This window comes from Engystomops pustulosus, chromosome 8, assembly GCF_040894005.1.
Source record: "Engystomops pustulosus chromosome 8, aEngPut4.maternal, whole genome shotgun sequence".
Lineage (NCBI taxonomy): Eukaryota > Metazoa > Chordata > Amphibia > Anura > Leptodactylidae > Engystomops > Engystomops pustulosus.
This window is the reverse complement of record NC_092418.1, coordinates 21,581,155-21,593,252: the sequence shown is the minus strand read 5'-3', so window position 1 is coordinate 21,593,252 and position 12,098 is coordinate 21,581,155. Positions and strand designations below refer to the sequence as shown.

The 12,098-nt window shown below is 42.7% G+C and overlaps 1 protein-coding gene across 1 annotated transcript; it reads left to right on the top strand.

The window, feature by feature from the left end:
* The first annotated feature begins 274 nt into the window (after positions 1-274).
* Positions 275-11,694, top strand: TELO2 (telomere maintenance 2). Its single transcript, XM_072120196.1, has 21 exons — positions 275-423; positions 896-1,249; positions 1,739-2,019; positions 2,233-2,301; positions 2,836-2,983; positions 3,204-3,306; positions 3,392-3,460; positions 3,594-3,735; positions 3,829-3,965; positions 4,533-4,633; positions 4,720-4,809; positions 5,380-5,468; positions 6,291-6,379; positions 6,673-6,789; positions 7,316-7,387; positions 7,521-7,709; positions 8,309-8,400; positions 9,054-9,153; positions 9,776-9,840; positions 10,411-10,526; positions 11,258-11,694. Exons 2-21 carry the CDS (start codon positions 915-917, stop codon positions 11,362-11,364), a joined length of 2,511 nt encoding a protein of 836 aa, XP_071976297.1. The 5' UTR covers positions 275-423; positions 896-914; the 3' UTR covers positions 11,365-11,694.
* Positions 11,695-12,098: the final 404 nt, after the last annotated feature.

Below are 12,098 nucleotides of genomic sequence, written 5' to 3'. Positions count from 1 at the left end.
CTCTTCTTTCACCTCAGCGTTGGCCAACTATCTAACTAGCTGCACTGGATTGTTCCTTTAACTAGACATTTTGTTAAGTTATTATATTTTTTAATGCACTATTCTATACTTTGAAAATGTTAGAGGATTAGAAAGAAAAAGTCCCCGGAAATAAAGAGCTGCAAAAAATACTTTACTGCATAAATGACGTTTGCACTAGTTATTGCAGTACTGAAAATGAACACTAGATAGAGGCAGAGTAACAATGATCACGGCACACAGGGATGCCCAAAATGTCACGTGACCATGCTTCATCGGCTGCACAAGTCGAGCTGCGGGTGTACAAAGATGGCTGCCCGTGACTTCCGGTGAGGGGACCAAGGTGTCTGCGCTCCTTACACTGGTCTTGCTGAGCGATGGACAGCTGCCAGGCTCGTAATTAAGGTAATGAATAGAATTAGGAAAGTGTCTCCACTCCCTATTACTATGGTAATACCCTGACTGTCATGTATGTGTCTGTTTGGGGTCGTACTAGTATAAGAGATCAGCACTTACTGTGGCTCTGGATACATGTGTATACTGCAAATCAGTGCTGGGACTTGTAGTTCCACTACTTACAAGGCGTTGCATATATGTAGATCTGTTGTAAGTGCACATGCTTCTAATGATACAAAATAATAAATGGTTAATGATGGGAGACGGGGCCTGATGACAACACATCTTCCCCAGGTTGTGTCTTGTATTTACTATTGACCACAACATTCTGAAACGCGCCATTATCAGTTTTATGGGACATTGTGGCAAAAGTGTATGCTTCTCCCATGCAGACCTATGTGTCTCAGTGGTCACATACTGATACAAACCTGTTTTCAGTCATCAGACTCCTTCCCATCTACCTGTACTTCTCTTTTTGTAGGGTTCCAGTTTCTTGAGAGATGGATCGGGACGTGCTGTCCGTGCGTTCTGCGCTCCATGACATCATCACAGAGTTACCGCAGATCCGGGATGGAGACCGCCTGGTAGAGGTGCTGAACAGAGGCAAACGTTACCTAAAAGGAGGAGGAGGAGCAGACCCGGCATCTGCTCAGGAGATCACTGAATTTAACAGAACACATTACACACCTTTCCTAAGGTTTTTGGTGACTCAAATGGGTCCGCAGTGGTTTGACCTTCTGAGAGCTGAGCGTTTGGATCTGTGGGACAGTTTCTTCTTACAGGGTCCGGCAGACCAGGCTTTCCTTGTTTTGATGGACAGCATAGTGAGAACAGCGTGAGTTTTTACACGTAACTTACTATAGGTACAAATGTAATTTTTATTTTAAGGCATAGCTAAAGAGGTTTTCATGTGTAACACAAAAAACCTTGGGATAACCTATGGACTGGTCATGTGATCACTGCAGACAGTCAGCAGCCAGTAGGCGAGTGATTGTTCACTGTTGTGACTACTGACTGTCCACAAAGATCCCACGACCACTGACACTTGCTCCCAGGCGGAGGTCAGCCGGTGTTTTTCTGGTCCCCATTATCTGTGCACTGGCCATACCAGGTAACTGCAATAGAGCCCATATTACTGAATCGCAGTACAAGGAAGCTGTGAAGCTCCTTCTTCATCATGGATCACACAATGATGCCATCTGCCCATTTTGAGGACTGAGTTGAACATCACAAATTTGCACATACGAGTTGGGGTTGATTCACCCTCTCCTTTAAGAGCGTATAACACATGACAGAGCAATGACCCCCTTTTGTCCTGTTACAGACCCTGTATGCGGTTTGATCGCTGCGTTCACGTCCTGGAGAAGTTCTTGCAGCGCGGGGCACTGGCCGACGTCATCTGGGAGGTTTGTCAGCAGCAGCTGGAGGCAACGCCAACTCCTGTCCTACATGAAGCCATCCTGACCAGGATCTGCAGCTTACCAGATCACTTGGCTAATTGTCTCCAAAAACAGAATAAAGCAGTTTTTTACCCGAAAAATTATTACCCATATATTGGGAACGTCATACTAAGGGTACTACAGATGGTGTCCATATCTCTAAGAGGTACGTGTTTGGGTGGTGATGGTGAAATTAGGGGGAAAATTACCAATCCTAGTACTAAGGAACACCGAGCAACTTTTATTTTTGGGAGATTCTGCAAACCTTCCCTTCCCTAAGAATAGATGGTCGCTATAGTGGTGGAATGATCCACCAAAGAGGAATTGCGCTGTAAAGTCAGGTGGTTCATGCTAATATTTTTCTTTCTTTCTTTCTTAGATGGGAAAGGTTGTTCCATCACTTTTGTATCTCAGCTCCTGGGAAAAGTCTGTATGCAGGGCCGTCAACGTGAGTAACCTGGTTCTTGATGTTATTTTCTCTAACATTGTATATAAAGAAAATGTGACAATCTACCACCAGGATGAAGGATTGTAAACCAAGCACACTGACATACTGATGTGCGCCCCCTCTGGCAGGATCTGCTCTTTTAGCTTCTCACGCCCTGGTTTAAAAAAAAAAAAAAGTCTTTTTAAATTTTTCGAAAGAGCCTGAGGGGTCTCTGTGTTCTAATGGAGCCTGGAGCCCATCAGGCTCATTTGTATAATTTTAAAGCATCAGTATGTGTGCTTGGTTTACTTGATTTCCTTTAAAGGGGTTCTGCCGAGGTTTAAAAATATTGATGCTTTCTTCCAATAAACAGCTCCACGCCTGAGCATGGTTTGTGCAGGTATTGCAGCTGTATAGAAATGAATAGAGCTTAGTTGCAATACCACACATTACCCATGGTCAGGGGTGGCGCTGTTTTTGGAAGAAAACAACCATGTTTTTCGGGCTTGGGAGAAGCCATTAAGGTGGATTACCTTGTCATGTATCTGCTTACAGGGGAGCTGTTCTCTGTCCTGGTCCCGCGGCTGACCACCCTTGTCCAGTCAGACTGCATCTGGCAGAGGATCTGCTGGCGGCTGATAGAGTCCGTTCCTGACCGGTGGATGGAGCCGGTGGTTACGGGGCTGGTTCACGTGGCTGATGGGTAAGTACAAGGCGTCATATCTTGTATTTTGTGTCTGTGATTGAAATCAGAACTACAGTACAGACAGCAGAGGTCAGAAAAGCCTATTCTGATGTCGGGGGTTAATAATAAAGAGGGGACTCCCTTAGTTATAGAATTATCCCTCTACCCACATATCATGGGCTACAGTGACCCCGAGAATAAAGAACCACTCGTATTCCCATCTTCATGTCTCCTCCAGGCCGGCGGCCCTCTCGCTATTATTAGGAGACCTGGTTCTGAAGAATAAGAAGACTCAGTTCTTACTCACTCAGAAAATGCTGCTCTTACAGTTCAGTCTTAAGGTAATGTTCACACTACAGTCCTATCCCACTCATTGGTAATAACGTATTGGTAATAACATATTATTCTTATTCCTGTTGTGGTCAGAAAGAGGCGCTGCAGAGAGTTCTGGGATATTTGTCTATGGAGCTTGAGCGTCGGCCATTGCTGGTTAAGGTGGGTAAAGACACAAATTAATAAGTGGAGATGCCATGATATAGAAAGTATATGGGAAAACTTGTCTTTATAAGAAGAATCTACAGTGTCAGCAGAATGATTATAAGTTTTATATGTCTATTATTATTTCCAGGTTCTGAAGGAGCTTCTGGACGCGTGGTCATCCGGCAGCGTAGTCAAGCACTCGCCTTACCTCCAGCTCCTTCATCTCAGTCGCTCCATTTTTATTTGCTTGAGTCTAATGAACAAAGAAGAGGTTGAAGACTGCAAACAAGGTAAGAGAGTACGATATGGCGGCACTTTATATGTCCAGATGGTTCTTCATACCTCATTGCTGATTTGCTACTTTCCTCCTACATCCAACACAGAGATACTCCTTGCCCTAACCTCCGGGACTGGCCTGTATGTGGATAGTTCTCTTCCTGCTGTCAGATGCCTGGGCATGGTAGTTGCTGAATGTCTGAGTCGCCATTTTGAACCTGGAGGTCCCAGTCTTTCTTTCAAAGTAAGCTGCACTCACTATTCTGCTGCTGGTGCAGTCACTGTGTACATACATGACATTACTTATCCTGTACTGACCCTGAGTTACATCCTGTATTATACGCCAGAGCTGCACTCACTATTCTGCTGCTGGTGCAGTCACTGTGTACATACATGACATTACTTATCCTGTACTGATCCTGAGTTACATCCTGTATTATACCCCAGAGCTGCACTCACTATTCTGCTGCTGGTGCAGTCACTGTGTACATACATGACATTACTTATCCTGTACTGATCCTGAGTTACATCCTGTATTATACTCCAGAGCTGCACTCACTATTCTGCTGCTGGTGCAGTCACTGTGTACATACATGACATTACTTATCCTGTACTGATCCTGAGTTACATCCTGTATTATACTCCAGAGCTGCACTCACTATTCTGCTACTGGTGCAGTCACTGTGTACATACATGACATTACTAATCCTGTACTGATCCCGAGTTACATCCTGTAATATATTACAGAGCTGCACTCACTATTCTGCTGCTGGTGCAATAATTTGATGTAAATATCAATTTTATTTTGTAGTATGAAGAAGATGAGGAAATTAAAGAGTTGAAGTCTCTGCTGACCCCTCCATCTGTCACTACTCCAGATCCTGGGAAGAGTGTAAAAGTTCCCCCTATGAGGTAAATGAATGATGTGAACTCCATCTTGTTGGTTAGTTAACCCTTATGTTCCCATGGTAATTTCTGCTCACTGTTGTGCTTCACAGCGCTCCGTCTAGAATTCAGATGTCCAAGAGTGACATCAAACAGGACGAAGAAACCAAAGCCGTCGCTGGATCGGACTCTGAACTTGACAGGTGATCAGTGGTTCACAATAGTTTTGTCTGGGGCCCTGGTAAAGACCAACACATAGTATATGTTAGTATATAGTGCTGGTATTTGTAGACTTTATGGTAATGCTTTGAAGGGAACATTTTGGGATTACAAGCTTAGCACTATATAGCAGCATTATGTGGGCTGCATAAGCCTCTATTAGCTCGATGATGGTAATCTGGGGGCTGTTTGTCAGTATTTTCGTTGTGCTATATTACTTTATTGTAGTGTTATATAGCACAATATAGTGGTATTATGCGGCCTGTATATATTTCAGTATTTGTTTGGTACTATGTAGTGTTATTATTTGGGATGTATATGACAGTATTACCCTTACATTATATGGTGGTATTATGTAAGTTGGATTTGACAGTATTACCTGGGCACAATATGGTGGTGATCTGGTTGACATTAAGAGAAAAACTCTCATAATGGAAAATGATGAACCTTACTGTTCTATTTTTCATAATATGTCTTTGTGAATATTGGAGCAGACTGTATTGTCTTCCTTCCTGTAATTCTGACATTTTGGTTTCCTTTTCTGCATGGAACAGCGATGATGACTTGACTCCATATGACATGAGCGCCGACACTGAGCTGAAGAAAAGTAAAGTTCCTGCCTATATCCGGGATTCTATGGAAGGTGAGGGGAGACATCTCATTCATGTACATAATAATTCTTTATTTATATAGCGCACACAGATTATGCATTGCTACACAGAGCTTGTCAGATCAGCCCCTGTCCCCAATGGGGCTCACAATCTAATCAACCTACCTGTGTGTTTTGGAGTGTGGGAGGAAACCGGAGGACCCAGAGGAAACCCACACAAACACAGAGAGAACATACAAATTCTTTCCAGATGTTGACCTGAATGGGAATTAGACTCAGGACCCCAGTGCTGCAATGCTGTAGTGCTAACAACTCATTATTTATACATTATGCTCTTTACAAATCAAAGCATTGGTTTAACCCTTTATTTTCAGGATCGCTGGGGGCACCCAGTAGTCACATAAACATGTTGTTGCTTTCTGGAATATGGAAACTGCTGTCATCTAAATTTGAACTTTTAAATTGAACTTTGTATCAGTTCATAAATTACGGTATACAGGCGGTCCCCTACTTAAGAACACTCGACTTACATACGACCCATAGTTACAAACGGACCTCTGGATGTTGGTAATTTATTGTACTTTAGTCCTAGGCTACAATAATCAGCTGTAACAGTTATCACAGGTGTCTGCAATTAAGCTTTAGTGTTAATATTGATTCTTATGACAACCCAACATTTTTAAAATGCAAATGTCACAGAGACCAAAAAAGTTCTGGCTGGGATTACACTGATAAATTATACAGTTCCGACTTACATACAAATTCAACTTAAGAACAAACCTACAGACCCTATCTTGTATGTAACCCGGGGACTGCCTGTATATATATTTTTTAAAAATGTTTTTATTTCTCTAGTGCTGTTATCAGATGATGTGGAAAAACTGGATGTGACCATGACTTCACTACCTGGTCTTATCCGATCCAACCCTTCCGCTACCAAAGAGGTAAAAGTGGAGACTAAAATTTATTTATTTATTTTTTTAAGTTTTACAAGTTTACATATAGACAAAAAGAATAAACAAGCCCAAAGCACCTACCTGTAAGCTGACTTGCCCCCACCCTTAACTTTTCACCACTCGGGTAAGTAGAAGTAGACATAGATGATGAGTCTCCAGTGGCAGGATCCTATTCGAGTTGTATAAGGGTGGTCTGTCCATGACGGGACATGCTCATATCTGCTGGTAGAGAAGACCCTCCGCCATGACTGTATAGATTCTCGCTCTTCCTTCTCATGTAGGTCAGTTCGGAGCTTGTCAAAATCCTCTTGCACTATGATGACCGCCCCGGGGTGGAGAATTTCATACAGCTGAGATACGCCGCCATGGTGTCTGTCACCGTCATTGATCCTGTACCAGTAAGTACCTAGTGGGAACTCACTTTAAGGCTCCATGCACACTTATGCAAATGGTGACTGTAAAGCTAGCTTCAAAAACAGGAGCTAGCTCACAGCCATCATATCACCGCAAAATATAGTGCAGGTCCCATTCTTGCCTGGATTTGCGACATGACCACTCATCTCCCTATGGAGAGGGGAGGGGTGAGTGGCATTTCTTGCGGCTCACAACACACTTCTGCTGGTGCGGACATGTGCATGGAGCCTATGGGTGTATATATGTGATGGGGGTTGTACTTTTATTCCAATGTTATGACACCTTATCTAACAACTTGGATGCCGTGGTCACAATTGGATGCGGCACTTAAGGGGTTAAATGACCCCGATTTAATACGGTCACCAATCATGGCCATTAGCAGTCGGCTTCATAACATACATCACAGTGCACTAAGGAATTATAGACTGTGATGTGTAGGGCAGTAGGGACCCCTAGGAGTTGATGTAATGTGTGAGGAAAGCTGAACTACACGTGCTCTTTCTTCTCCAGGTGTCTCAGTATCTCACCGGGGAATTCTACACCTTAAACTACACCCTGCGACAGCGGATGGATATACTGGATGTAGGTATTTGCTTTCTAAATATTTGTATATATTTTCTGTATATTTGTTACGACCCATAACTAATATAACTGCAGATCTTATACATTTTTGGATGAAATAATTTATGCAGAAACACTTCTCTTTCTTCATTAGGTTTTAGCTGCTGCAGCTCAGGAGTTGTCAGAGGTTGTGGACCCAAAAAAAGCAGCGGCCCCTGAGACTGAGACACGTGACTTCCCGGCTCAGAGCAGGACACCTGGGAACATGAAAGATGTCACATCTGTTGACTGGAGGAAGATTGTAGAGGAGAGGATTGAAAGTAAAACGAGGCGCTTTGCCAAGGTATCTGCTAAAATGTGATTAGAAGTAACATATGGCTTTATATAATACGTAGATATCACTATATGATGGATAGGGATGTGCAAACTAAGACTGTACTTTGTAATAAGGGTATAGCTATAATATAGATTGCAGCATACAATGAAACTGTATAGCAATGTTCTGACCTCTTGAAGCCACCACAAGGGGGAGCTGGAGTCCGATGGATGCATACAGATAGTATTGATCTTAAAGGAGCTGACCACTCATACTAAACTTTAACAGGGTGTGTATAACCCAGGAGCCATGTTTCATGTGACAGCAGGACTCTGCACTTCCCTTTAAGTCCTGTGTCCATGTACTGAAAGCTAATAGAACCTCTGTCATAAACCACTCCCATCCACTAAAATAACAGCTGGTTATTGGAAGTCATAGGAAGTTCTTAGTGCTGCTGCCTGGGGTTATTATATTTTATGTGACCCTATTAGGGTCTTGCACTAAATTTTAACAGGGTAAGAATAAGTGGCCAACCCCTTTAATGGCAACAATAAAAATCTGTATTCAGTGAGCACCCCCTAGTGGTGACTGCAATTGAGTGATATAACTATTTTCTTTCATTGTAGGGGCAGACAAGCACCACCCCGGCCTCCACACCTAATCGATATCATGCAGTCGCCGGACACTTCTTCTTCCCGCTTATACAGAACTATGACCGGTATGATGGATTCATTTGCGTTATACTTATTTATTCTTCTTCTCAAATTCACAAAATTTATTTAAAGGGGTATTTTAGGTAATAAATATGAATGATAATATTCTGAGGATAATTCATTAAAGGGGTGTTCCCATTTCAGCAAATAAATGTTATTGTTTGGATGATGAAAAGTTATACAATTATCCATTATACTTTCTGTATTCCTCACGGTTTGCTATATCTCTGCTTGCTGTCATACCATAGGAAGCTTCTATGTTTACTTCCAATGGATAGAAATTTGTCCATGGTCACACAGGTGCGCGGCTCGTTATATCACACGGCTCTGATTACTCTCTGTGATACTAATGAGCCGTGCACCTGTGTGACCATGGACAAATTTCTATCCATTGGAAGTAAACATAGAAGCTTCCTATAGAAGAACAGCAAGTAGAGATCTAGGAATTGATAAAGAAAGCATATTGGAAAAATGTATAATTTTTTTTCATCACGCAAACAATAATATTAATTTGCTCAAATGAGAATACCCCCTTTTATGACAGATCGGTGGGGGACCTAATTGTGGCTATCCCACCAAACCTGGAATTATCACAGAACCAGGAGAAATATGAAGAAGTACTCATATTAAATTATTTTTTTTTGTTCTTTCCTTAAAGACCTATCGTGACATTTGACCTCCTGGGGGAAGATCGCTTAATCCTTGGAAGATTAGTGCACACGCTGGGCATCCTGATGCACCTCGCTCAGAATGCCATGGTAATGTATATAGGAGGGGGCACACAGCGAACGTGTGTTTTGGTGTTCCCATTTCAGCAAATAAATATTATTTGTATAATGTAAAGGTTTCGTAGATCTCTGCTTGCTGTCATTCTATAGGAAGCTTTATTGTTTACTTCTTGTGGATAAAAAGGTCCCTGGTCATGTGATGTCACACAGGTGCATGGCTTGTTATATCCCTGGTCATGTGATGTCACACAAGTGAACGGCTCCTTCTATTCCTGGTCATATGATGTCACACAGGGGCACGGGTCGTTATATCGATGAGTAATCGAAGCTGTGTGATCTAACGTGCTGTATGGCCATGTACAGACTTCTATCCCATTGCTGAAAGCAAGCGGAGATGTAGAAAACCGCAAGGAATGGATACAGAAAGTATATTAAAAAATTGTATAACTTTTCATTATATAAACAATAACATTTAATTGCTGAAATGGGAACACCCCTTCAAGGATTGTCTGATTTGAGTAAAAATCGCTGCCTAAGAGGGGGCGACTTTAAGAAAGACTACAGCTGTGACTTCCCATTCTTTATAGCCCATTTGTAGTATTGTGTGAATGTCCTCATAGCAATAGATGAATCTCTTCCTGCTCTGTTGTAGATTGCATCACAGATGGGGAAGGCACTGCTGGAGTTTGTCTGGGTCCTCCGCTTTCACACTGACCCGTGAGTATACAATAAGTCACTGATACCAAATTCTACCCAGAGGGTAAAAACATGGCTGCTTTATTCCAAAAACAGTGCCACACCTCCACCATGGCTCGTGCTGGTATTGCAGCTGTATACAGATGAATGGAGCTTAGTTTTAATAGCACACAGTACCCCATGGTCAGGAGGGGAGCTGTTTTTGGAAGAAAGCAGCCATGTTTTTTAACCTCCGCTTTCCACTTTGATTTTTGTGGGGAAAAAAGAACCTTGTGTGAGTCTCCTGTGACCCAGTATAATGTGACTGTGAGGGGATGACATTGCATACATTGTGCACAGGACTGCTGTGATGCCACTTGCCTCAGTGGTCATGTGCATTGCATTGAGACGTATCCTCTGAGCCCAGTTTATTACATGAGCGTGGTGTCATCCCATCCATCACTGGACTGGACCAAAGAGTCACCCCTGGAAATGTAGCTTTTTCCATAAACCCCCCTTTAACTTTACTTCTTCCTCCTGCCACCTGTATATGCATAATGTATAGATAGAACTGAGTTATTATGGTGACTGTATGGCACATGTTCTCTGTAGGTATGTCAGGCAGGGTCTCCTGTTCTGTGTGTCCACCATCCTGCTCAGTGTCCCCTGGGAGCGTCTTATGACTGACATGTGTGACGAGGTGCTGGAAATGAAATGCTGGCTGGCAGGTGAGAAATTCGTCCCGCTGTGTCATTGGATGAGATGTAAATCTTCCTTATGTAATACTATTGGTGCACTGTATAGCCCATGGTGAACTTTTTAGAGACCGTGGCCCTCATTTACTAAAAACAGTGCAGTGTACTATGTGCAGTTACCTGTGTAGTGTGCAGAGGTTGTCCAAACTAAAACCAAATTATTTATCATCAATTGCCAAAATTGCAATTTAAGCAATTACCTATCGCTCCCTGTTCTTCCACAACTTTAATCGTATCAGCCCCTTGAGGCCACCAATACAGTTGAAAGTAGGAGGGAAAAATTCAGATTGTCATTGTAGCTTCTTTTCAGGGTCTCCATGTACAGGAAGAATGGTGGGGTCAGCAGAAGGACCTCCAAATATAATCCCTGCCCTGTCTGCACCTTCTCACTTATCCTGTAGTCCCAAGCAGCCAGGGATGTGTTGCTTTAAAATAGCGCTGAGAGCAGCATCTCTAAAGTTGCCAGGGACTGCAGAAGGATTCTCTGTTCTGGGGCGATGGGCTTGGTGCCCACAGAAAGGGCTCTGATTGCCACTTCTGGTTCCCGTGTGCCACCACCGATATTGTCTATAGGACCAAGGATAATAATACACTTTTATGGAGCACATTGTAACACGCAGCCATGTCCCACTGGAATTGGATGTAGGACCAGGGACAGAATTTTTACCCAACTGACCCTGATGTTTTTTTGTTTTTTTTTCTAGATGTGATTGAATCAGACACTAATGACGATTGTCGTCGCCTTGCCATGAGCGGCCTCCTACTAATGGAGAGACTACAGGGGAACCTCCAGCCACCCCCCAACCAGTGACACTCTGAGGATGGAACAGCATTTATATTGGAATTGGGTTTTCCCAGTAATTGTGACAGGTCCCTGTTCTATAAAATCCTCTATCAGCAGTAAATAAAGTGTATATAAATTGATGCTGTAATAATCCAGCACAGAGGATGCCAGGTGAGCTGTAATCCCACCATAATGTATACAGAGTAACCACCGGAGCCTTCAGATTACAGACAGATGAAGCCAATAACATAACGGGCGATGTGCTGTAACAACACGATTTCCATTTCTTCATTTCCATGAAATATTAGAAATAAATAACTTTTCTAAAAATTAAATAATTTCATTTATTTTAAGATATTTTCTGACTTTTGTCTTATTGTTGGATGTAGACTAATTGTCACATTTCTCCGTAATGAGTTTTATAAACGGCGCCACACCTGTCCTTAGGCTGTGTCCGAATCTTCATGGCAATGAATAGGGTTAGGTTGCAATACCGTACACAACCTTAAGACAGATGTGGCGCTGTTCTGTTCTAATTCTAGACACCCCTGTAAGGAGCTCTTAGATTGCCATATGTAGGTACATGTGGACCGTGTGGTGGAGGATATACAAAGGAACAGCTTCAGGGACATGATCTTTTCCTGTAATACCAAATCTGTCTGGTCAGGCTGTGGTTTCATCCAGCTGATATGAAGCCTCGTGGTGTCAGACTCTATGAATAGTCACGGGTGCAGGGATCACATAGGACCTCTCTGGTTCAC